The sequence below is a fragment of the Haemaphysalis longicornis genome, unplaced genomic scaffold (genome assembly GCF_048455015.1).
Source record: "Haemaphysalis longicornis isolate Haplotype H1 unplaced genomic scaffold, Haemaphysalis longicornis Haplotype H1 scaffold_1, whole genome shotgun sequence".
Classification (NCBI taxonomy): Eukaryota; Metazoa; Arthropoda; class Arachnida; order Ixodida; family Ixodidae; genus Haemaphysalis; species Haemaphysalis longicornis.
The window spans coordinates 458,590,173-458,616,627 of record NW_027526203.1 but is presented as its reverse complement, the minus strand read 5'-3'; the positions used below and the strand labels follow the sequence as shown (position 1 = coordinate 458,616,627).

At 45.5% G+C, this 26,455-nt stretch overlaps 2 protein-coding genes across 6 annotated transcripts in view; one reads left to right on the top strand and one right to left on the bottom strand.

The window, feature by feature from the left end:
- The window catches only part of Mms19 (MMS19 nucleotide excision repair protein), a 53,994-nt gene extending 43,215 nt beyond the window's left edge, over positions 1-10,779 (top strand). For 3 of the 4 annotated variants that reach the window (XM_077687931.1, XM_077687934.1, XM_077687933.1), the window contains 3 exons: positions 2,230-2,390; positions 9,159-9,260; positions 10,605-10,779. In XM_077687931.1, coding sequence (XP_077544057.1) covers positions 2,230-2,390; positions 9,159-9,260; positions 10,605-10,635 — 294 coding nt within the window. In that variant the 3' untranslated portion in view covers positions 10,636-10,779. The remainder of the gene's footprint in view (positions 1-2,229; positions 2,391-9,158; positions 9,261-10,604) is intronic. The other variant, XM_077687932.1, reaches the window with a different exon arrangement.
- LOC144156112 (lateral signaling target protein 2 homolog) overlaps positions 10,712-26,455 on the bottom strand; it is a 52,047-nt gene continuing 36,303 nt past the window's right edge. The window contains exons 3-16 of one of the 2 annotated variants that reach the window (XM_077687935.1): positions 26,169-26,192; positions 23,614-23,760; positions 23,427-23,558; positions 22,231-22,380; positions 21,425-21,477; positions 21,255-21,344; positions 20,752-20,841; positions 20,586-20,687; positions 19,402-20,079; positions 19,155-19,315; positions 16,636-16,754; positions 14,602-14,785; positions 11,413-11,516; positions 10,712-11,346 (exon numbers count right to left, since the gene is read on the bottom strand). In XM_077687935.1, the coding sequence (XP_077544061.1) occupies positions 11,212-11,346; positions 11,413-11,516; positions 14,602-14,785; positions 16,636-16,754; positions 19,155-19,315; positions 19,402-20,079; positions 20,586-20,687; positions 20,752-20,841; positions 21,255-21,344; positions 21,425-21,477; positions 22,231-22,380; positions 23,427-23,558; positions 23,614-23,760; positions 26,169-26,192 (2,169 nt within the window). In that variant the 3' untranslated portion in view covers positions 10,712-11,211. The remainder of the gene's footprint in view (positions 11,347-11,412; positions 11,517-14,601; positions 14,786-16,635; positions 16,755-19,154; positions 19,316-19,401; positions 20,080-20,585; positions 20,688-20,751; positions 20,842-21,254; positions 21,345-21,424; positions 21,478-22,230; positions 22,381-23,426; positions 23,559-23,613; positions 23,761-26,168; positions 26,193-26,455) is intronic. The other variant, XM_077687936.1, reaches the window with a different exon arrangement.

The window sequence follows — 26,455 nt, the reverse complement described above, 5'->3', positions numbered from 1 at the left end:
AAGGCACGATGCTACATGTGAGCACGGCAAGCATCTCTGTTTTGCCGCATCCTCAAGGCAGAATATAATTGATCAAGGTAAAAATTTATTGCACTTACAAGCAATGAATTTCGTTCGTCTTGAACAGATCCCCCCATAACAAAAGACGAAACTTGTCGTTGTCGATCAGGCGGCAGGTGGCTATCGTGAACAGATCCCCCCATAACAAAAGACGAAACTTGTCGTTGTCGATCAGGCGGCAGGCGGCTATCACGGATCCCTCGTCGAAACATTTATTTCGCGTCGCCTAAGCAGGTTAGGCATTCATTGTGTTTTTAATACAGTGCTCTACCTCCTCAAAACATGACAATATTTCGCAGCAAGAAAATTTCTGTCTGCCCCCTACCCCCGGCACTATTTCACTTGACCAAATTTCTGCTGGTGCTGCATGATAGCAGATGGTTGATAAACGGTATCATTTCATGACACTAATCAGCGCGGACTGCCAATGTAGACGGTATGACTGCGCTTTAGAGAACAGGTGAAGTTCGAGAATGGGAAATGTTGCTACGAGTAAGAGCAGACTATGTCGCTGCTTTGGCTACCAGCGTCTTCGGCACATTGCGCGCATCCACAATACACGCCGAATTTACCTCTTTGGGGACTCTGAATAGTCTGATGCCGCTGATTTTGCTCGCAAAATTTGCGTAGCCAAGAGCACAGCAGCCCACCGGCATCAGAAAAGCCAACACGTAAACAAAAACTTCACTTTTGCGCGCGTTTAATGCAGCCTCACTGCATACGCCCCGCGCGCCGGTCCGAATGTTTTGCCAACCACCCTCCCGGCCACTCCCAGCACATGCGCTTTCCGTGACATCACGGCCGCCGCGTGACGTACCCCGGGAGAGGTCCATTCCTTCCTGCTCTTCCCTTTTTCGCGGCGACATCGGGGGAAGACAGACCCAGAGAGAGAGAGAAAAAAATCTTTTCGGCAAGCCTGCGAACTTACGAAGCCTAAAAAAAGGAGCTGTTCCTCATTTCGAAGAACGTATGCAGTCGGAGCGCCGTCGGGGCATCCCTACCTCACCCCGTCACATTTTCCGAGCGTTTCGGGCTTCTGACCCTGTCGGGTTCGGCGAAGGCGCGATTACGCCCGCTAAGCGACTGCCAAAGAGCACCTTGCAGATCACGTGGTGTTCGATATACCCAATGTTGAGAAAAATACTGTTCGATATAAACGTACGAATTCCTATACTGTTACGCAGAATTTTCGAGGGGATAATTTATGTGTTCGATATAGACAATAATTCGATATACCCGTGTTCGATATACCCGTGTTCGACTGTATACTATCCGGATAAGCATTTTCAGTGTGGCACAAGTCCCCCTGTTAAAACGTTGGCTGCAGCATAGTTCCTTTTTTTTTTTTTTTATGATTTTCCATCATATCAAGCCTCCATCTTCCCATGAACATCAGTTTTACTTAGATTTCTAATAAACAGTGTGGTCCTTGAAAGCCCCTGAATTTTTATCATGTGAACCAGCATGAAATATGTACTGAGCAGCATAATTGTCTGACAATGTGTTCAGAGAATCTAGCAATGAAAACATTAAGCTTGCAGTTGTGGAAAGAACGGTGGCTGTTTCATTTTTATTAGTAAACGCAAGCTCACCAACGGCACCAATACATATGCACGTTCGTACACATCACCACTCTTGGAAATAACACTCTCGGAAGGCTATTATTCAGATCCCATATAATGGTGGTGAGCTTTTTCCTGCACCAATCATGCCAGGTACAGAAATGGCAATATGCGCACCACCATCTCAGTGCCATGCAATCTGTGCAGAATGACTGAACTGGCCCAGTAACAAGCTGCTGGAAAATATGAAGTGGTTGTTTTTTGTTTGTTTTTTTTCGTCTCTGCAGACCGGGCTAATTGTCTGCCAATGTCTAAAATGATTTCAACTTCTGCGTGTCGATAGTGTAATATAGTAAAAACCATGTAGTTTCGTTCTTCTTTTAATAAGCACTATTTTTGTAACTCAACAGAAGTGGCTAATTGATTACAACTTGCAGTTTGATTGGGGCAAAATGTTCAACTGACATCCAGCCTGACATCTGAAACATTTAGAGGGGTTTAAAATAAACTTACTGACCCTACATTTGGGCTTGCGGGAGGTGCTGGCTACTACTACTACACTGCGTAGGCAGCAGCCAATTGTTGTTGTCCCATTTTCTGGCTGCAGGGTGTGCGTCAGTCAGCTCTGCAGTGCTTGCTCGGCCTCTCCAGCGTTGAACAGAAGGAGCTCCTGCCCTACCGCCAGCAGGTTCTGCGCGGCTTGGCAGAGTGCACGGCCGACCACAAGCGGCTCGTGCGACAAGCGGCTGCTCAGGCGTCTCTAGCATGGTACGTGCATTGACGGGGACGCAGTAATGCCATGGAAACCGTGACAGGATTGGTTTGTGCGTGGAGAGCATGCCGTGCTTTTGATCCTGGCAGGACTGTAGAAATTTGTTTAAATCAGAGGAGAGCCTATACCCTTATGATGGGACACCTTTGTAGATACATAAAATTATGAGGGCAACTGGATTGCCAGGAGTCAGCCGTATGTGGGAAAATAAAAGCTGCCATTGGAAATTCATCCACTAAAAAGGCCGTGAGGCTATTTTGAGTTATGCCAAAAGCATGTGCTAAAAGAAAACAGCCTACAGACAAACTTGCATGCTAGCTTTCGAGTGCTGCATAAGATTATCTTAGAACGGGGAGCAAGTGGGCTGGTTGGTGCATGTTTAAAAATGTAAGAAACAGCGCAAAGGACGGGACGTAGAGTAGAGGGCGTGTTTTGTCTTCTACTCTACGTCCTGTCCTTTGCGCTGTTTCTTACATTTTTAAAGCATAAGATTAGTTTGATGTAAAAATAACCCAACTTACTCTTATTTTTTTTTACATAAATATTTACAGTTGAACCTCGTGGCATGGATGAAATCGGGTATAAGAGACACTATTCACCCACATGGATGGCTACCCTGTCTTTCCCATTAAATTGACCTCTTTGTAACAGACATTAGATGTATAAGATTGGATGTAGGTTATCCTTGAGTTTCGATCAACAATTTCACTTGTAACAGACATTTTAACTTCAGATGTGGTGCCACCAGTCACTAACTGCAGTTGTGTCCGTTGTGGAATCAAAGGGGACGACAGACAGCTGCAGTCACTATTCATAACTTCAGCGAACACACAGTGGGTCAGTCAGCTATGAAATGATGACGAGAAGCCCTGACAATGGAAATGGAATGTACAGAAGTGGTTAAAGCTTACCGCCATGCATACAAGTGCGAACGTGCATGCGGGCTTCTGCACAAGCCAAGAATACCAAGAGTGCGCAGTGGGCTCTCTCAATCGCGTAGCTCCCATTCAAGAAGCATCGCAAATGTTGAGTCCTGCAAGCGTGATGAATAGCCAGAGTATACAGTGGAAGAAGCTGTGCGAAGGAAAATTTGACATCCCCCTCAATGCAGCCATATGGCTACCGACGAGGACGAATTTTTCTTCAACTACGAAGTTTCTGAGAAAGCTGTACAGCTTTACTTTGTAGCCGTACGGCTGCATTGAGGTGGATGTCAAATTGTCCTTCACAGAAACTAACTCCACCTTGGGGATTTCCCCTAAATCGGGTCAAAGGAAGCTGTGCGCTCTGGCTATTCATCAGGCTTGTGAACTTGACATTTAGGATTCTTCTTCCACAAACAGTGAAAGAAAAGAAAGCTTGCAGAATCTGTTGTAAAAAACAGTGTAAATACAGTCACGAAGCAAACAAAGATGCAGAACTATTTCATAAATTCTGGAGGCAAAAGATAAATTAGGATAAGGATAAATCTTTTGCAACATGCTGTAGCATTCTTTTGAGCTTATTTTAGTTGTACGGTGCCCACATTGAAAGTGAAAATGTGGTACCATGCTTATAATAGACCTCTCTAATATTAGACAAACTGCTCCCCGTTACATCTCTTATAAAGGGGTTCAACTGTAATTAAATAAATAATGCTGGAGAAAAATTCTATTTAGGCTCGTGCTTTTTTAAGGCAGCTACTTTTGTGTGCCATCTGGTCCACATGCAGAGAGAGCATGCCGTGATAAAAATATGGGTGTACAAGGAAGGCCCCAGTGCTGATGTGCGTAAATTTGAGGCAGCACATTGTTACTGCGATACTGTGGGGCAGGCAACAAGCACCAGTGCAACTGGAAGCATAGGAGCTGCTCCCTGAAATAAATATTGACACAAACCACTGTACTTGATGAGAGGTTTGAATGCAGAGCACCATCTGTTCATTCTCTAATGCCGTGTTCAAAGAGGACGAGAGACAGTCTACTCTACATGCTGAACACAACTGGCTCCATTGTGTCTGCCCAATGAACACAGCACTCTTATCAGTTGAGCTGGCTGCTTCACAATGGGGTGCCCACAGGTGAGCGCAAAGCAGCATCACTGGCCGCGTCGTTTGGAGAGGTCAGCTCGCGAGGCTGGGTAGTGCTTTTCTTGTTCAGGGCTGCACTGCTGCCGCTGCCGCCATGTAGTTTAAGTGGGCGCCCTGAACAGGTGCAGTTTGGCTCACCTGTACCCGCGTCACCTGGGCAGCCACAGTGACCTCGCAGTGAATAGCAGCCGCGATTTGGTGTGGCATCATAATTTCAATTCTCCCAGCACATTGTTTTTCGTGATGTCAGCAATGACATATCCGGGGCAGGTTTATCATTGTTTTTCGTGATGTCAGCAATGACATATCCGGGGCAGGTTTATCATACAAAAGTTAGTAAGTTGACTGAGGCTGCCGCCAATGGCAAAAACATTTTTTGTCAGCCTGGTTACCATGTGCCTTCATAGATGGCATAACGATACCGCTGAAGAACCACTGTCCGCACACTTTTTTGTTTTGGTGACCAGATTTTTACACGGCTTACTTTTTTTACAGTTGATAGTAATCATTCATGAAAAATAACGTATGCTCATGGCACTTATGCCATTTGGCCAGTGGCGTGTCAGACAAGTGGAGCAAACTTGACGGCTGTGCAACTTCGGCCAGCATAGTGTGCGCTGTAAGCACTAGTGCTTCTATGTTTACGGGCGAAAAATCATAAAAGTGCAAGCCAGTCTCCTCACAAGAGAAATGTTGCCGTAGTTGGCCATGGCTTGGAGACTTTGGCTACATCACGGAAAAATGAAAGGGTGAGAGAAACGACGTTTACGCTGGGGTGCTTTCTGCCTTATTGAACAACTACTAGTTGCGAGAATGGTGTATTTAGATTCTCGGCACCGTAACCCTCTAGTGTCCCTAAGTACTGTGGGCTAATGTACGGGATAGCAGAGGACCCCGGCTAGCTTCACTAGAGAACGCTACGCGCCGAACGCTGTGGAATCCGAAGACTCACGCACGGGTTCGGGTACTCGCATGCGGTAGACAGCCTCCGGCAATCCAAAGTGAGGCTTTATTGCCTGGCAGATACAGGGCATATACCAGACAACATGACTATCGCTTGCGGGGAGACAGTGGCTCCTGTCGCTCGCTCAAGCCGCGGGACTCGATTGATTGATTGATTGATTGTGGGGGTTTAACGCGCCGACGCAACGCAGGCGATGAGGCGCGCCGTAGTGGAGGGCTCCGGATTAATTTTGACCACCTGGGGATCTTTAACGTGCGCCGAAATCTCGCACACACGGGCGTTTTTGCTTTTCGCCTCCATCAGAAAAGCGGCCGCCGCGGCCGGGAATCGAACCCGCGACCTCGTGCTCAGCAGCGCAACGCCTTAGCCACTGAGCCACCGAAGCCGCGGGACTCAGACCTCGATATCCGTCATCACCGCCGCAGGAGCAGGGGAGGCATCCCGTGCGACCGATCAGGGCAGAATCTCTCAGCAGAGTCTTCGAGGAACATTCGCGCATCCCACAGGTCGGCTCGGAGGGGGAGAGAGGAGGTCACCCGGCGCTCGGGGGGGAGAGGAGGTCTCCCGGCGCTAGGGGAGAGGGTGGCGCAAAGGAAGGTGACAAACTGGTCCTCCTTCCCTTGCGCACACGTTCGCGGCAAGCCGGTTCGGCACGTCGCATGGGGTCACGAAGAGGTCAAGACTTGCGTGACGCGCCGGCTGCCCAAAATGGCAGCTCCCGGCTCGCGAAAACGTGCAGGCGAGGCGTAGGGAAACAAGGGTCCCCACAGTACAGATCGGCAACCGGCCTGCTGTCTAAAAAACTGGTTAGGCCGGTCAAAAACAAGGCAGATGGAAACCCTAACAGCGCGCTTTTTTAATGCCTAAAAATTCAGCCTGTAGTCATACGTACCATTAGAAGACTTAAGAGAGTGGACCCTTTTTACTGACAGACTATTTGTATTGCCATGAACCTTGCCTTTTGTTTACTTATGTGTTTTGTTATCTGTGTTTGAAACGAAGTGCATTTCCTTCAGGTTGTTTTGTATACCACACGAGCCATCTTATTTAATTGAAAAATGTTTTGCCGTCATTATGGTGTTCTTGTTTAATTAGAAATGTTCTTGACCTAATTCGATGTTTCTTGTAACGAGAGCACAACAGATAAATTTGCAGAAAAGAACACACTACAGTATGGTACTACTTGACGGCAAAGTTCGCTTCAATAAAAGTTTATTTCTACGAGAACTTTGTCTCCTTCACTGTGCGACAGTATACAACAACCAGCAGCAAAACTCCAAAATTACTGGTGCATTAGGCTAAACGAAGTGTCTGGCAGTCCGCCGCTGCACTGGGAAATTGCTCGGGTCATTTCTATTGCTTCTTCTAGGTAGCAGTGCCTCCTTGGCTGCAAATGCTTTAACTCTTTCGTTACCACGCCTATTCAAATCGATCACCGGTGATGGATGATTTATATTGCCTATTTCGACACGTCGTACTCGTTTCTCGTACACCTAATGCGGCCAGTGGTTATTCTAGGCACTGCCCTTTTAGAATCAGTTAAAATTTTCCCGCTCAGGCGACATTCAGATTTTTTGACAGCGTTTTTTGCGAGGGGAGGTGCGTGTGTTTTTGAGGAAGGGGGCGTGGCCGCTGCACTTGACAAAAACACATGCCGCTCGTGGTTAGGCTGCATTACCATAATTTTTTTTTTGTTAAAAGGCTCCTGGCAAGTCAAGTACCAAATAATGTTGTCAGCTTTGTAATCCGACAGCGTTGAGAGGTGATAATTACTTGAAAATGACACCAGCTATTCACTAGTGATCTTTGGTTCGGAGAAAGGATAGCTTTATTCTGGCAAATCTTATTTCTGATGGTCCCTCGCATGCCTAGCAAGTGTGCCTGGCATTTTCAGCCAGTTTCCAACAGTTTCGGTTTTGTTTTTGCGTTGCGAAATTCATATTTGGTGCTACTACGCAGTTACCCAACTACAAGCTCATTTGCCATGGCGCCTCCGTTGCCCACTACTGTGCCTCGAAACGGGCGTGCCGCTCGTGCTTCCACTTAACCCACGCCTTACTTCTGTGATTACAGCTTCAGGTGAAAGTCAAAAGATAACACCGAGTCGGCGGATATCAGTTCAGACGAGGAGAACGCTACCAATCGGCCTTGAACACCGCCAGCTGCTCACCGGCCAGTTTCGGTTTTGTCTGAGGGTATTTCCGGAAGTCTAGTGTCGCTTCTTAGTAGAGCTGTCTATTCTGACAAAGTCTCCAACAGCCTTGTAATTGTTTCTTTTCAAAATTGTTAGGTGGCGCTGCAACGTAGTAGGCTTGCAATGCTGAACTCTCTTCATAGCACGACGGTGGCTTGGTGAAAGCTTCCTGGGCACGATTCTAGCGCATCGTACCTTATTCCTGCTAGCAGGGCTACCAGAGCGAATCAGAACATGATAATAAACCGCAAATTAAAGTTCTGACTGATAAGCGATGATCAGAACGTCACGCATCCACCACAAAGTTTGGTTTTCAACTCCAAGCGGATTTTTTCGCATAGCTTGCTTGCCTTCAATATTGTGTTGGTCATAATCATTGACAAAGTGTTTATAAATCACGTGAAGGCTAATTGGGGTTTTTAATGATGTCAAACCACCAGATTTCTTCTAGAGAACCATCCAAAATAGCAATATTTGAAATAGAGGTTGGGCTTCACCGCAAGGCACGGGCACCCCGCGTGCTAACATTTTCTTTTATATCGGACAAATTGTACCGTGCAACGCAATCTTTTTTCTAGGACGGGTTTTTGAAATGTTTACCTACAAAATGTATATTCTAAATTTTTTCTACTAGTGGTGGTATATTATACACAACTTCCCATTTTTTATTTTCTTCGACGCCTGGACAAAAATTTTGATTTTGATAATTTTTTTCGCAATCATTATTTATGAAAACATTATTAAAACTGATGTCGTTGGAAAGCGCGTGGAATAATCTGCATTTTATGTCACTGCAATGTGTGCCTAACCAGTATGTATAGCACAGAAAAACTTTTTGTTAGACCCCTCAAAATTGGTCAATTTCTCGCGGTAACGAAAGTTAAATTATATGCAGCCCTTCACAATGTGTGGGCTGCGTTACACAAACATGAAAGGGAACCAAGAGAGCAATGATAACTTTATTTCTAAAAAAACAATCGTCGCTTACCATTGAACAAAAGCTGAAACTGCTTTGGGTAGCACCAAATTAAAGGCTAATTAAATTAAAGGCCACTCAATTGAATTACAGATCTTTTCATTTCTTACTTCACAGGACTTTTTTTTTCTCACCCTATAGCAAGTCAGTTGTGGGTTGCCACTACAGTTGAACCCCTTTATAAGAGACATGTACCGGGGAGCAGTTTCTGTCTCATACGAGATGTCTCTTAAAAGCAGGGAACCATGTTTTCACTTACTAATCGGACCTTAGTTCAATGTGGGCACCGTACGACTAAAATAAGCTCAAAAGAACACTACAGCATGTTGCAAAAGATTCATTCTAATTTATGTTTGGTGCCCAGAATTTATGAAACAGTTCTGAATCTTTGTTTGCTTCAGGACTGTATTTACACTGCTTTTTTACAACCGATTCGACAAGCTTTCTTTCCTTTCACTGTTTGTGGAAGATGAATCGTAGATGTTGAGTTCACAAGCCTGTTGAATAGCCAGGGCGCACAGCTTCTTCCGCTATGTGCTCAGGCTATTCATTACGCTTGCAGGACTCAACATCTGCGATGCTTCTTGATTGGGAGCTACGCGAATGGGAGAGCCCGCATGTGCAGTCGCGCTTCAAGGGATGGCAGCAAGCTTCAACCACTTCTGTAAGTTGCATTTCCATTGGCAGGGCTTCTCATCGTCATTTCATAGCTGACTGAACCACTGTGCGTTTGCTGAAGTTAAAATAAATAGTGACTGCAGGCGTCTGTCGTCCGCCTGTGTTTCCACAATGGAAGCAACTGCAATTAGTGACTGGTGGCACTGCATCTGAAGTTAAAATGTCTGTTACAAGCGAGATTGTTGATTAAAGTTCAAGGATGACTTGTCCCTTAGAACCAACTGTCTTCTACATCCGATGTCTGTTATAAAAGTGGTCAATTTAATGGGAAAGATAGGGCAGCCATCCATGTCTCTTATAACAAGGTTCGACTGTATTATGAAATGAAATGCTTGTACAGATGACATTGAGAGCCCATGTTGCAGAGTGCAAAGGAATAATTTCCAGGCATTTACGATGGAGCGGAGGCAAATGTGCCTTCCTGTATTGGGGTGCTCGTTTTCTCCTGCCTGTACAAGGGTCCAGGGTTTGTTTATCCCTGGAAATGGCCAGACTGGTGTACTGCATGCCCCAAACCACTCGGCTTCGCATATAAACATTCGCATCGATGATAGATATCTAGCCACAGCAAAATCTTTTCAGAGCTTCCTTGATTAAGACCCACACTGCAGTTCACTTCTAGATATGCTCAACTTCAGCCCTTGGAGGATATAAACTACTGGTAATGGCAGAACGATTTTCCCAAACGAACACTTACCTTGCACAGTTTTTCAAGGGGATGTTCAGATTATATGCAACCACACTGGGGCACCTATGCAAATGGGATCGCTGCAATGTAGTCCAGTGCTGCCTGGTGTTTGGACTGGTTGCTAGAGTTGCTCAATGCTTACCTGCATTCTATGGTGGCTTACAGTTACAAACTTTATTTGCACATTCAGTTCTGGAGTATTTGGGATGTGGCACGAGAAGAAGCCATGAACAGGGCCCATCACAGTCTTCCAAGCTCCCATTCGTTGTATTCAGTTGTCTGATGCTACCTTCAAAGGCTCAAAGAGTGGCCACATGTAGAAGATGCACAAGTGTCAAATGAGACCTGTGCTGGCTCACGAAAGCCTTAATTTATTTTTTGCTATGCTATTAAGTTATTTGCTATGGAGTTCTATAAAGGAATGCAACAACTTTGTACATCACTTTTGTTCGAACATGCTACAGTATGCAACTATGTGCGATGCAAGGAGCAAGTCTTCCCAAGGTATTCCCAGTGAAGAGGAAAAAAAAAAATGACTGTTTGTTTTAAAAGTTATGACATTATAGCCTTAATTCATAATGCATATTGAAGTATCAAAAGCAATTTAATTTGCTGACTGATGTCTTATATTTCAATCTGCAGGCATTTGATTGGAGAGCCTGTCGGCGTGTGACGTCTGCTACCCACCAGAGAGCACATCTTGCTGCAGTACAGCCAAGACAACGTCCAGTGCACACAAGAAGTCAATGTGATTGCATAACACCTTTTATGTCACTAAATTTCAACTACAAAGAACAATGTTGGGCTTCAATTGCGACCTAATTTGTTTTCATTCATTCATTCATAATGTGTAAAAATAAAGCACACCTAAGCTATTTTACAACAACAAAAAGATGTTTTCAAGGGGGAAGGGGGAATGCAATGTAAAGCTTTGGCACAAATTCCACTTACAAAATGAAAGCCTTCCGTATCTTCTAGCAGAAAGAAGGGGGGCTACACACATGCGCACACACACACACACACAACAGCACGCACTGCCTTTCAACTGCGAAAGTTGTCTATTTCGTCAGCACTAGCGTTAGTACACGGTTAATACAAGACTAGAAAACTTCCACGACTGCTGCAGTATGAACGTGTTGGACACACCGACTCAAGCACGGCTAATGGCAGGTGTGTAGCAGTACTTGGCAGGTTCTCATCACAGGCCCCTTGCACACCAGGGTGAGCTGGCACAGCTGAAGCGCAGAGGTCAACAGCCGTGGACCAGCTCTTCGACCACAGAAGTGACGCGGCAGATGAAGCACGAGTTGCAGACGCGCACGGGCTTGTAGTGGCCGTACCGGGGCAGCGTGATGGAATGGGCGCTGCAGCGGGCACAGAAGATCTGCACAACACCCGCCAGCGGTCAGGCCACACTGCTGCTGCCCGCCCACGGCAGGGAGCCACCCACCTTTCCGCAGCGGCGGCAGTGGTGCCTTCGGCGGAGCAGGGTGAAGTGGGCATTGCAGTCCATGCAGTTGGCAGTCACCTCATCCGGCATCCACACTGGGTTACCTGGGCATTGCAAGGGTGCTTGGCTAAGGCCCATCTATGCTCTGCCAATCCACACATTACTGTCAGCCACAACAAAGTGCCGAGCTGATTTGGGCCATCATACACAATTCAACATGTTTACGCTCATTTCAAGAAGCTGCTGAAACTCGTTAGAATGCTTTTTTTTTTTTTGTCTTTTTACTGTCCCCTCCTGGCAAGGACTTTGTACTAAAGGTCGGCAGTACCCTGCAAATAAATAATTTGACAACACACATTTACGAAACCTGGCAGTTGGTCCGAATACTGCTATGGATATGTGGACATACACGAACAATTTTTTGTTGTGAAATAGATGCTGATTAGGCAGGTACTAACCAAGAATATGTCTCAAACTGTAGTTGAAGTACAGACTCCCTTAATATAGATGCAAGCTAGCATCTTGCTAAAAGCCCAGCTGTTTGCATCCATTGTGCAAGTGTAAAAGTCAGTTTTCAAATAGGCACAACAAAGGAAGGAATTGGAACAAATGCTTTTCTTCCAAACTCCATATAAACAGCCCTCTGATAAGCTAGAAATTTATGAAAACAAATACAGCTAGTGCGAACAGCCCTCATTTTATGTCACAATTGTGTACGCAAGTGTTTGCAAACATGTCAAGAACAAGCCTGGCAAGAAGATGAAAAGCAGTGCTGGCTCACTCACAATTTGAGCTGTCTTACTACTAGTTGTGCACTGCTGACAAATGAACACCAAAAACATGCACATGGTCCAATCTTTCATGCTGTAACAAAAACTTAGTTCACTATCATCCTTTTTGAACACACTGAGCATGGACAGCAAACACAAGGACGTAACTGTGGTAGGGTGGCTTTGTAATGCCTTCAAATAAATGAACTGGACCTATAAGCACTTCACATTGAGAAGCTAGTTTGTGGTGGGAGAACGGAATCCAAAAGTTGTGTTTAAGTTAAAGCAGAATGACTTACAAAATTGATTTTTGAAGCATTTTTAGTTTTTATGGATGAAGCTTGGCTTCAACATTCACATTATGCAGTTGACTACTGGTCACCACCACACATCACAACTAAGCAAGAACTAGAACTGAATGTGAAGATTTTAGTGTTTTAGTGGAAGGGCTCAACTAGTTCTACAGAGTGCAATGTGCTTCTGGCTGAACATTATGGAAGGAGAAACATAATAATCTTTGCCAGAGGCAAGATGCCAAATGCAGGCTCTTCCCTGCAGCTTCCAGCCACTGCTATTTTATGTCAGTTTCTGTCATCACTCTGAGTAGTTATCTGCTTTTTACCCAGCTGTTTGGTTAAAGCAAACCGTGCGTCATCTGTCTTTTGCCTATGCTTTGCAAGACCCAAAGTGACTGCCTCTTACCTTACATGACCACTGAAAGCGTGCATTCATCAGCTGCTGAATATTTGGGCGTTTTCAATGCACCTGACCCCCACATATCTCAAGAATGTTCTAACCAAGCTTTTTAGTTTTAAGCAGCAAGTAACCAACTTCCAGGAGATTTTCTCTGCTCATAAAATGCCCTTTATAATGTTGCTTTTTAAGTGAAGTATTGTGTAAATCTCCATGTCCTCGTTTTGCAATGCTTCCATGACCAGATCACACGGTTTTTTGTAATCTTTAATACAAAAGCTACAACAGAGGCTCGTCCTAGGCTGTGGTAGGTGCAGTTTAGTGGAGAGCTACTAATTTGTTTTGACTATCTTGTGCTCTTTCAGCGGCATGTACCAAACCTTCGTGCAGGCAGTTTGCTTTCACCACAATCATAGAAGCTGCTGCTATGGCCAGAAATCAAATAAACAACTTTGTACACCGTAGCACAATGTCTTAGCCACTAAGCCATATTGCAACGGTCATCTAAGTTGATAACAGTCTACAGTAATTAATTTCATTTACTATTGTATATAAGACCTGCTGCACAACAGCTAGCACTACAAGACATTGAAATCCACATTAATATTAGAAGTACATTGTCAACATTAGTTTTAACCGTGATCCCTCTTGCGGGGAAAACGCAATTTCAGGGTGCACTTTACACAGGTTCAGTCCCTTCCTTAGTGTCAACCTAAGCTGGTTTCTGCAAACCTCATCTGTGCTGTTACAACACAGGGGCACAAAATGCACACACGAGGAACAATTCACATCACTAATAAGCAGCCACCTACAACTTTTGCTGGCAGATATGCTGAAAACACACCTCGCTCTTATGGTGCCACCCCATAGGTTTCCACCTTTATCAGTATCGTACAGCTAAGCCTCACCTTAGCATTCATAATTGCCGAGAGAGAGAGAGAATAACACCTTTTTTTTTTTTAATGCCAACTGGCTGAAGAAAAATGGAACAAGACACCAGGCCCCAGTCTTACGTCTGGATAATCAGATGTGCAACACTACCTTCACCCCAAGACACACCCAAGGAAGTGTGTTACTCCACACTGGATTAATGTCAAATGTGCAAACGCAGTCTTTTTCAGTACCATATGAAAAAGTGCCCACTTCAATGCTTATGGAGACAATTCTTCATTCCGAGCACACAAAGACCTGGAGAAATTACCGGTAACCGATGTCAAACAATATTTGCCACTCAACAGAAGCCCCAAACATGCAGTGCATCGTAACAGGCAAAAAGAAGGCACTGGAAGGCCTCAATGTGTGTTCGGTCAAGTTGGGCTTACCCCGTGCATGCAAAAATTTGCAAAGAAGTACCGAATGACGGCTGGCAGCTGCCACTACATGGCAGGCATCAAAAAGAAAGGCTGTTGGCTGGTAATCTACCCAGGCTAGTACTTCAGCAGCGTGGCAGCATTCACTGCAGACTGGAGGTGTGACCGAAGGTATCCTCCAATCACGGCTCACTTCTCAGCATATGCATGCTTCTTCACCCAGTGGTGTTTGCTGCCTTTTCATTGCATGGAGGGTGACGTCAACGAAGCAGGACACATGTCACTTTTGTCAAAATTCACTCCATGGAGCTTCACCTTTGACACTCCAATGCGATTTGGGCTGTCAGCAACCTAGTACACCATGTGAAACACACTGACATTCATGTAAACAGCCCTGGAGTACACCTCCAGCTTACCTCCGTGTCCAGACTCGGAGGAGAGCTCCAGAGAGACGTCATCAGGCAAAACCTCCTGGGCACTGTCCACTGAGCGGCGGCCAGAGCTGGTGTGTTGGCCCTCTTCATCCTCAATTTCCACCGCATCCAAGAAAGAAAGTGAGAAGAGGGAGCGCTCTGCCGCACCACTCCTCTCGGCTGGGATCTGCCAGAGGGAGAAAGGTTTTTTGGGGCCCTCACAACACTCGCCTGGCCAGTGCCACCTGAATGAACCACAGCGCTTGCACGGTAATAGACTGTTGGGCAGCATTTAAACAAAGCACAGGACCAGCAGAAAGACAAGGCATGTGAAATGTGAGGAGTCCACAAACAGCCACATCCCGAGTAGACTGGATTCGGATGCACTGCTTCAAATCACTGCAAAATCGTCATGCTGAAATGGCTGCAGTGCAGAACTGCTACATCAGCAAGCACTGTTATAGCCTAGCTTATGTGCATTTAGCTCGGTGGTGGAACAAACAATGAGGGGCATGAAGCAGTTTTTAGGAGGCGAAATTACGATTCAGAGAAAACTTTTCAGCTTTTGGTGCAGGAAAATGTGGGTAATTTAAACTGTCATGCAAGCACTACTAAAGATCATGACGTTCTCCAAAATGTAATTAAGAAGCTAATGAAAATTAACAGCAGCAGAGAAAAGTTTTCAGCTAGAATTTGTACTTTTTGAAAACAAAGGCACCAACACTGCACTAACAAGATTCCACTTGCTTATACGGAGTTTTCCTACATACGTAGTAATGCAATCATTTTCCCAATCTCACTCTCTGAAGTCGCACAGTTGCGTTGAAGGCAATTGCATATCGGATACTCCACTGCCAGAAGCTGGAGGAGACAAGCATGCAAGTAAACAGTGCGGAGGAGTTATATTTTTGTGGCTGACATAGGGTCTCGTTATTTGGGAGGAGAGGGCACAAACAGTGCACTTTAGGCCCAAGTGCGAAGAGGAATGACTGTGGGGGGTCATTAGTAAGGAAAGTTGAGAGGAATGATACAGAATTACTCTAATATTCGCAATGATTTTGAGCTAACCAGTGCAAATGATGTTTGTTTACCAAAATTTGTTCAACTGTTTTCACTGACCCCATCCTGGCCTACTAATGAGTGCGAAAGCGGCAGCTACACTTTGCTCATTTTAAAGCTGCAGTTACTAATTAGGTACAGTTGTAATGAAATAGTGCGAGTTGTGGTAGTGGTCAAATATGGCACACTGCATTAAATCTCAAGTTAAAGCAATAACCTAGGACCAAAAGAAGCCCTCACTGATTCATATACATCATCCATCCTAATGCCAAAATACTTGAAATTTAGCCCAGTATAGAAGATGTACTTAGGTCATACCAGACACGATCGTATCACTGATGTGCTACTAGAACTTTCATATTCACTTCCTCCAGAAGTGGCCTCTTTTTGTCTGCCTTTATGGTCATGACTAAAAAGCCACCAGGATTTTGGAGCAACTTGGAGCAGAGCGCAGCAGCTGCAATGCTGTCAGTTACAGTCATGAGCACCATGGATACCTGTGCTTTGAATGATACGTGCGAAAGACAAACAGGCACTGGTGATACTTTGATCATTTGCCAAACACTTGCCTGGGCATAAATCAGTTCCAAAAACCAAGAAATCCTTCAACATGAAGTTACATTCAAATATGTAATTACTTCGCCAACACTTCTAGAACTGTGCCAATGTGCTCTTGAGAAACCAAAAGAAAAAAAAATAAGGCCAAGACTAACACCTCTTCACACATGCAGATCCCTTAATTTAGTGTCACCGAGAGGTACAAAGCCCTTGTTCTGGAAACAGCATTTGTTTTCAGATGCAATGGCTTTGTCTCATCAGAGAGCAAAGGACATGATCAGAACAGGAAACATGCAGAATGATTACAAGAATCGGAGTGAGACCCATGCTGTCATGGAACACGCTAGCACACCCCCATCATGGACCTGTGCGAGCAAGCCAAGCAGTACCACAAGAGTCAGGAGTCGAACGCAAACCCACCTCTGCTTCCGGAGGAGGGGTGGGGAGTTCTTGCTTGGAAGAGCTGTTCATTTCAAACACACACTTCAGGATGTTCCTCATCTCACCAGCAAAATTGGTCTGCAGCTGGTCGGCCACACCTTGAAAAACAGCAAATGCGCAGTTCCATCATAACTGGGTCCTCGCTTCGACCAACAAAGACAGCCTATAAGCATCGACAGCTGTTAAAGGTCAGATCCTCCATCAGCAAATGTGTCACAAAAGGACAACAAATAGTTGGCTCCTGTGAAAAAAGTCAAGGAGGCTATAACAACAAATTTTTCCCATTCTAAGCCCCAGCTTAGCAGAACTTTCAAATGATCTATTGACCTCATTTAAAGCACCATTTGCTATCAAATAAAGGATGAAACAACTCTACAAGAAAGACAGATGGATAAATTTATTGTGCCTGTAATGGAATGCCTTTTGTCACATCCATCAAACTTTTTCGGGATAAAAATACAGCTATTTAAAGGAGCCATGAAGAGAAAACACAAGTTTGGTTCATTCAAAAGATTGTCTCGTTAGAATCATACTGACACCACTTTTAACGTAAACTTCGCTCAAATAAGCTACATAATTAGGAAAAACGGGAATGGTCATGCGACCCACCAGCTCATTTCCCGCAACAAAACCTATGATGTCACATGAGCTAAGCTCTGCGATTGGCGGAGGCTGGCAGAAGCAGACGCAAATTAGGTAGAGCTTACAAACTAGACGAACGAGCGATTTGCGCTTAAATTTAGGGCACATTCTTTACAAAGCAATAAGAATGATGGGACAAACAGTGGAAGTTACGAAAGCACATGTAAACATAGAAGTACTGATGCGTTCTGCTGTTCGTACTGCGCACAGCATGCTTGATTCAGCTGCACAGCACTACGGTGCTTGGGGTTGTCTCAGACGACACTGGCCGATTGACGCAAGCAACGGTGTCTTACGTGATCCCATTTGTCGAGCGAGCACTGTTTCAGGGAACGAATATTTTCTCCCAGAACAAAAACAAGCCAGGTTTAAATGCGGGCAAAAACAAACCAAACGCTTGCCACGGTATGGTGGCACCATCTAGGTTACGGAACGTAAAGAAACGCGGGAACAAACCAACACCGCTGTACAGGGTGGAGACAACCTTTGAACGGTCCCGTGCCGCCGCAATTGGGCCAACGGGCTCAACGCGTTATTCTTTTCGTTTCCCACGAGACCTAGCAACGCGAAACAGACAATATGATTCAAACTTCTTCAGTAAACCGCGTTGCGGCGATAATTTTAGCGCGGTTTTGACACAATGACTTGCTTCGGCGGCGAGCGAGCAACCGAAAATGGCGGCGCCAGCGTATACGTGTCTCTACCCTGTACGGCGGATGCGTGAATGAAGGTACTCTAGGCTGCAGAGCGGTCGGTTCCTGTGATGTCATTTGGGACCACGAAAACGCACGATTGAGCGGGAAAATCAAAATTTTAACCTAAAGTGTTTAATTTCTCAGTAAATAAAGCACCGTTTGTATCCGGACAAGCGCTGGGGGCACTATAAAACACGAAATCTTTCGAATAAAACCAACTTGCATTTTCTCTTCATGGCTCCTTTAATGGGTTAAATTTGCTTCTTTTGTGAAGAGCTGTATTTTACCTACAAAGGCATCTGCACAATTTTTTCTCGTGGCTACTAACTGGAGGGCACGTCTCCAAGACGTATTTAGTAGTAGTGTTGTCCTCTGTGCATAACACTACTTCCAATCCATGCATTCTTACTTCATTGAATGCCTCCAAAATTCGGCATTCAATAACCTGATCAGGCAACCCTTCTCCCACCCCCATGAGGCCACACGCTGGGCAGTCGGGTTGAGTGCATGTTTGCGGTATTCTAAAACAGCTGGTATCAATACAAATGCACTGGTGAAACCATCTGAGCAAGCCATTGTCTTTTCACTGCAGTCGTGGCAAATGAAATAGATTATGTCCAAATTCTTGATTCATTGATTGTAGGGTTTAACGCGCTGACGCAACGCATGCGATGAGGCACGCCGTAGTAGAGGGCTCCGGATTAATTCTGACCACCTGGGGATCTTTAACGTGCGCCGAAATCTCGTACACACAGGCGTTTTTGCTTTTTGCTTCCATCAGAAAAGCGGCCGCCGTGGCCGGGAATCGAACCCGCAACCTCGTGCTCAGCAGCGCAACGCCTTAGCCACTGAGCCACCACGGCGGGTATGTCCAAATTCTTATAAAGCTAGTTAACTTGATGGGTAATAACTGTGTAAAACTAAAAGAAAAATATTTCTGAATTTATAAAGAACCCACCGACCACCTCGGGTTCTTTAGTGTGGCAACCGCACACGCACATTTTGTTTTTTGGTTCCATCAGAAATACGGCGTCCGCAGCCAAGCACTGACTGCCCCATTTTGAAGTTAAATTTTCGCTCAAGTTCTATACTCTTGCATCACGATTAAAGCGAAGCTGCTTTAGAAAGCTGGCAGCTATGCACATGGGACCCGCAACTCACCAGAAATGCCCACAAAGAGCCGGTGGATAAGATCGTCGCTGCTCTTGAACCGAGAGCGAGCCTCGTTGCGCAGTGCCACTTCCACGGCCTGCAGGGCCAGGGCAAGTTCCTCGTCATTATGGCAGCCCGAGTTGTAGGAACTGGTGTCGGTGCTTTGGTAACTAAGGCATGAAAGTGGAACAGAACCCCACACAAGCAGAAGATCAGACCATTTCCCACAGGAGTGCGCCACTGAAGATCAGCATACCTGATGCAATCCCAGTCGGTACTTGACAGGCTGGTCAGACTTTTGCAGCTCAAACAGGGCGATGGCAGCTCTTCACTCTGCAGACGTCGAATCTGTGGAACGACGGGTGCCCTGTCCGAAGCACTGGCCACCTTGGAGGGTGTCGCCAGCAACCGCGAGCCCTGCCTCGGCTGTTCGCCCAGTGCATCGGCAGACGGCTGCAGAGTGTCACTGAAAAGGGGCCACCAGTTCTCGGAGAGTGCGCTGTCGTCCGAATCGTAGCTTGCACTGCTGTCACTGTCCGCTGCACTCGGCTGCTCGAGCAGGGGTGGCAGAGAGGAGTGCCGCGATGGGCTCTGCGAGGCCACAACCACCCCTTGGGCCAAGGGGCTGCAGCGCTTGGAGGGCAGCAGGTCCCTCGGATCAATTCCAAGCCTCCGAAGGCGCTTCTGGAACGGCACGGTGGCCTCACTGTCCGAAGGGGGCACAAAGTTGTGATTGTAGAAGTCTTCGATGAACTGCTTGCAGCCATTATAGTTGCGGTAGAAAAGATTGATGTACACGTCAGAGTCCAGTGCTTCGTCGGCACTAAACGGGCACTTCTCAGAAGCTATTGAGGTCTTCTTGGGCTCTTCGAGCTGACATAAGGTTTTCTCCAGGAGCCAGAGCTCTTCTCTTGACAAAGTCCACAGCAGCTCACTAGAAAGAAAAATTACAAAAGTGAAATAAATGCAACATGAAGTGCCGTGTCCATATGTTTTAAGTGCACCAACCAGTACAGGTAAATTCCAAAACAACAAAGTTGTTAAAATCAAGACGTGAATTGAAGCGGCGTTCAATCAAAAATTCATACCTAGCATCATGGGCATCGGCAGGATGTTGTCTTGAAGGGGTCAAACGTGGGGGGCAAGTTCCCCTTTTGCAACCCCCTGCCGACGCCTAGCATGCCCAAACAATGCCAGTTTCTCATTCACAACAGCTTTGAAACTTGTCTCTAACATTCTGCAGGTGATCTGCAACTAAAACTGCTGCCCGCTGTATTCAAAAGAATGGGGCTTGCATAGGGAGGGGGGGGGAGGACTTTTTTAGTTGTCAATGTGCAGAAATTAGGCTTTTGCAGAAAAAAAAAAGTTGTTTTAAACTACTTTATTTTTAAAGTAGGCATAGCGTGCAACTAAATACACAAGGGAGAAATTACAACCTACCGAATTTTGCATAGAAGACTGTAGAATGGCCGGAACAACTCGGAAAGGCTTGAAGAATCCTTGTCAACGTTCAAGGGCCCGTCGGGAAATAGCAACAGCCCACTGGTAAGCAGAGAATGTCATTAGTCCCTTTTGGAGTAGAAAAAGCTTGATATCAATCACTTACGCCACAATTGCAAGCCTTGGAATGGTGAACATGAGTGCTGGGTCATAGGTGTCCACCATCTCCTGGGGCACCAGCCTCACCTTGAGTGCTCTGAAAGTAAGGCACAACAAAAGGTGGTGAAACATGCAAAGCACTTTGGCCAACAGTCCCAAGAGGCAAAAGGCGGTCTTGCATGGTAAAGAAAAAGTTTATGAAAATAACACTCAGATTTTGCATTCGACGATGACAGAAAAAAGTGCCCACACTTAAAGCTGTTAGACTAGATGGTACAGCTTAATTAAAAAAGGCAGGGTGAAGCACTATGCATGTCAGGCACAGTCTTTTTCATGTGGTCCCACAACTGCTTTTGCATGGAAACAGCATTCCTAGCAGTGGTACTTTAGCCCCCCCCCCCCCCCCCCCCCCCCCCACTGCAGCCTTTGTAACTGCGTGCAGAAGGCTGCACAAAACCCACGCTCCTGAAAATAAAGTAAACAAATCTTTGTTGCTTCACAAGGACACACCTTTGCAAGGTTTCAGAGAACAGCACCACAACTTGCTGCTGCAAGTGGTACTCCTTGGCAGACTTCACTGGCACCATAGCACTCACATAGCTGAAAAGTTAAACAAGAAGGGTTTAGGGCAAAGAACAGATTATTTTTTTTCTCTCTCAAAATACACGATAAGACATTACCTCAATTCGAATTCAGCAAAAAGCCTGTCAAACGTCTTTAGAGCCTCTTTCAGCTGCAAAAAAGAAAAAAAAAAAAGGTCTGTCAACCAAGCATGCCAATATGCGCCACAAAAACACCAACAATGTTGAAATTTATCTATTCTCGTGAAGCCTTCTGGTGTTCAGTAGATTTTATTTACCAAGTGCCCATTTTGTCCTCGCAGAAATACAGGTGAACACAAGCACCACTGCGGGCTGATTGTTACACACCGCATTTGTTTTGCTTTGCAACACAGGAACCAGAGAAAAGCGGAGGAAAGAGGAGACCTTTGCGGGGCCATGTGTGAGAACTACTGCACTAGGTCCTTTATTCCAAATCTATACATTATGAGCACCTATATTGTTTAACACCAGGTGCTTGAAGTTGCAACATGGGCTTAGACTCAAAGCACATAAACTTTCTTTATTTTCACTTCCTTTGAGATGCAGGAAGGCGCAAATCGGGTGGAAGTGGCTACCACTGACAATACATAAAGCTGCCTGCCACTTCACTTGACGCTAAATAGACTCAATCAATGTCAATAAAAGTCAATGGCATACTTAATGCAGTACCACTAATTTTTTACAATGAAACATTTAAACCTGTAATGTGAGCACGTTGTGAAACCACAGAACATGATGTCTGTGGTGCCATTGTACTCTGCTCGTCTTTTGTCAAAGTATGTTTAATGTATGCAATAAACAGTTTATCTGCTGCTCTGATGGTCAGCTAACACAGAAAAAGCACACTCTCTCATGCGATATCACTGCCACACCGGCATACCCACCTTCTCAGGGTACTCGTGTGGATTGCGAAGGCACTGTTCCCGTAAAAGGCAGCGGACGTTATCCAAAGATCTCGTGAGTGCCCTTGCTAGAGGCCGCATCTGTGCACTCTCCAAATCTCGGTTCATGATGTTTGAGCCGGCAGCCAGGCACTGCAATTAGGACAGAATATTTACACCTTGATTACTACAAACAATACCGCTTTTGCAATTGCCTAGGGGGGGGGGGGGGGGAGTGGCACTAGTGTCTACACTGATGTGGGAATCGCAAGTAATGGTGGATTCCAGTTGCTTCAGCTCAAAAAAAAAAAAAAAAATCCCATGAATGCACTAATTATTTGCTCACTTTTAACCCACCCCCCCTCTCTTAATTGCCACTGTAAAAGGCTGCATTGCTTATAATGCCTGTGCCCCCTTTACTCCAAGCACCCCGTTAAGGTTAGAATGCGCAACTTACAAAAACAAAGTTTATAAGTGGCCCCACGTTTTCAACAGTCTAGCAAGCCAATGCAACATTTGCGGTATATGTTCCACCAAAGTGCTTTTCTATATTCTATGTTAATTACATCTGTGAAAAATGATAAAAGAAAACTGAAAAGATTTCAGTCAGTGTAGTTTACCCAACCCTGCCACCAAATCTCAAACTGGTAGCGATGAGACATTATTATTTGAGCACAAACGGGGCCCTTGGAAGCAGCATCCTGTTGTACTGCAAGTAGGAACGTTGTTCATATGTGCCAACTGCTTTCTGAAATACTGGACTTCATGAGCGGCCGGTGAACAATAAGTTGTTAAGCTCTGCAATACTGATCCCTGCACGACAGTGTGATGCACTGCACTTTTTTACTGGCCTGTACAAAAGTGCACGCTTTCTCCCTATGAAATCGGCTCCTTCGAATGGAGCAACATTACTCACAGTGGAAGGTGGGTAGGTGCGGGGAGGCGCCCCTCAATGTAGACTTGAACTAAATGCATGCAGAACATGCCTTTTACCTATGCCCAAACCATTGTAGGTACTGCAGGTTTGATCCCTGCACTTATCATACGAAACAGGCAACATTGTAGAAGAAACCCAGTAACCCAATGTGTAGTGCTTTAAAGGGCTAATTGAATCCACACACGGTGGTGGACGATTGCAGTGCCACATTCCCCTCTAGATAACTGCGAAACTTGACATGCAAACATTCCTACTATCGTACCTCAGCGCCAAACCACAGAAGGCCGGACATGTTTTCTTGCAGCACATCGTCGGGAAACTTGGCACGGAAGTCGCGGTCTGCCCGAGAATCCGGTATGGCTTCATCCATGATGTCATGGCAGATACCCAAAACCTAGAAACAGAGACTGGTGAGAGCCTGCATGCCTTGGGAGGTGTGAGGGCCTTACCCTGTCCTGGCAGACACGAAGCTGGTTGATCAGTGCAGAGCATCGATCCGGGTCCTTTCGGCCATCAAAGCTGTCTAGCTCAGTGGCCACAAGGTTGAGTTCCTGGTCAGCCCAGTAGAACTGTGCAAGGGCTGAATTATCCTCCTTCTGCAACGAAAGAAGAACGGGCATTTTATCCAGTGTGAATGTGCAACACCAAGCATGCATATAAAAGAAAATTGCAGCAAGCCAATGAAATGAAGCCAGCAAGAAATAAAAACTTGGGACACAATTATTCTACTTTAAGTTGACCACATCACACAAAGGACTTGGTAAATACAAGAAAATACTAAATATTGCACTAATGCACCCATAGAAACACCTGGTATACTGACAGCAAAGCCTAACAGCCGGCATAGGAATGATGTAAAACCAGTTTACTCATCCAGTACAAGCTGCATCACAGAAATGTGGCAACCATAGTTGCAGGCATCTGCATACCGGTTGAGCTCCAATTATTTTTCTTAAAACCCAGTTTTTACTTTCGCTGGGAAGCAACCGCTTTTAGAATCTAAACAGTGCTGAAATCTGGCTCCTTAAACACGAGCACAACACGGCCACATTGGCACTGATTACAGAGCCCTTCGCTGTTTACAGTCAGTCTTTATAATTTTGGTGGCTCCTGCACGCCGCCAGGCTGATTACCAAAACACACAATACAGCGATTTCCATAAATAAAATTGTTGAACCTCTGAGATGTTTTTTATGCAGTTTCAACGCGCACAAATGAAAGTACCATAATACTGCAATGATGCAAATTACTACAAAACCCTTCAACTTCACAGTACGCTTTTTTTTCCGCAAATTTTTGAAAGGAAGTCTCGTGAACTGTAGACAATGCGGGTAGAAAGTCAACTGTACTGGCGTGAGTGAGTAGAACTTTATCGATATTACAAAGTTGAAACCCTCAGTCAGGGCACCACAACCTGCCGTATTAATATGTTCAATCAGTTGCCGCTGTCCATTGCTCTCTTTCCTGTTGCTTGTAGGGAGGGGTGAGGGGGGATATGGTCAGTGTCTGGATACCAGCGCCTTCGATGACTGACACAAAGGCACAACCACAGCTTTATGGCACATTGTGTGGCCACGTGTGCACTTCAGTAATGGGCAGAGAAGTTGAGAAGACGTCAGGGCACTTTGCCTCGCACTACTTCAGGCCAGAAATGGAGGGGAGGGGGGGGTGGCATTTTAAACTGCAAAGGCAGAAGTGCCTATGAAAAAAAGGTGGGGGTAGTATCAATTCATCTCATTAGCTTCCCCAATAAAGAGTACCCCACGACAGAGTTGGCAAGCTGGTAAACATCATGGGGAACAACAACGCAAACACCACGGGTACAAAAGCCATTTCTTGCAACTTCCTCATCTTGGACTCCACAAAAACTTCCTCGAAATGGCTCCCACAGAACTAAAATCCTTCCACCAGCATACCGGTATGGGGCAAAGAATCACCCCCTGATGAGCCCTGCTGCTAGCAAAGACACCAGTTGCCACGCTACTGTAAGCCAGGTGGACAGCTGAGTACTGCTGTGGGCTTCTGTGAGTCTACTTTATGTGCACCACCAGAACTGATAACATCAATGCACTCAGTGCATAGCATTTGGTTGAGATTTAGTTCTAATGCATAACTGACCCAAAATAAGTGATAAAATTTGTGACTGTGCAGATTAGTTCTACAAGGCACCCAATCTTGCCTTTCGGTGAGCACATAAAACTGGAAAACCATGGGAAATATTAGGACCATGTCAAAGGAGTAGGGTATAAAAATTCGGTTGGTTGGAAAAAAAAAAAACAGCGTGAATAATGGGGACAAACGGAGGAAGTACACAACACGAGTGCTGGCACTCAACTAAGGTATTTATGGCGACGGCGACAATATGCACTTAACGACGACAAAAGGGTGAGAAAGGGGGAACTGAACAATGGGCTGGGTGAGGAGTGCCAGACCAGGTGACAATCAGGCAAAACAAAAATGGCACGCCTATATCAGTGTGCATGCGCCGAAAAACAGTTCATTGTAAAAGGAAGGCAAATGCATAAGAAAGGGTTCAAAGAGCTACCAACACCATTTTCGAAAGTAACAAAAGCTTTTAGGCATCAAAGTGCCTAATTTCGACGCCAAAGAGTGCTACAGATCAGCTCTGACACAAGACACCTTTTTCCAAGGTGGCGTAGGCTCAAGATATTTCTCATTATGGCGTCTCTAACACCCACCTGTAACACCCAGCACTGGGTTCAGTTTGTACGACTGGTAGGCACTGACAATACAACTGACATTCCCGATTCCATTTATCACACTCTCTTGACACTAGTGCGGAATTGACACTGATTGCTCTGTTTCTGGTACCTCACCAATGATGTCACTGCTGACGCTGAAATGTTTGAACATTTATACGAGAGCTTTTTCTTGAAGTGAGAACGGCATCCTTCAGGACCGGAATGACGTCAGGTGAGGCTACCTCATTTAAATGAAACAAGGATATTGTTTTCATGATCACCTTAATATCACCAATACTTACGAGTATGGTGGATGGTTTCTTAACCTGAAAGGGCAATACGCATAACCATCATCATAGGTGCCCACATAAGTCTGCTTTCATTTCGTAGTGCCACACGCAAAGTTCTTGGTTATATAGCAATGATAGAACCGACCAGATGTGTAACTTTTGTGTAAACGCAATTCTCAAGCAACTTGAAAACAACTGGAGGAGACACAGGCATGGCGGAAATTGTTTGTCCCTCAATGCCTAGTTGCAACATACTACAGCCAGTGGCCATTAGCACAGTTTGGTGCAAATAGTACGGC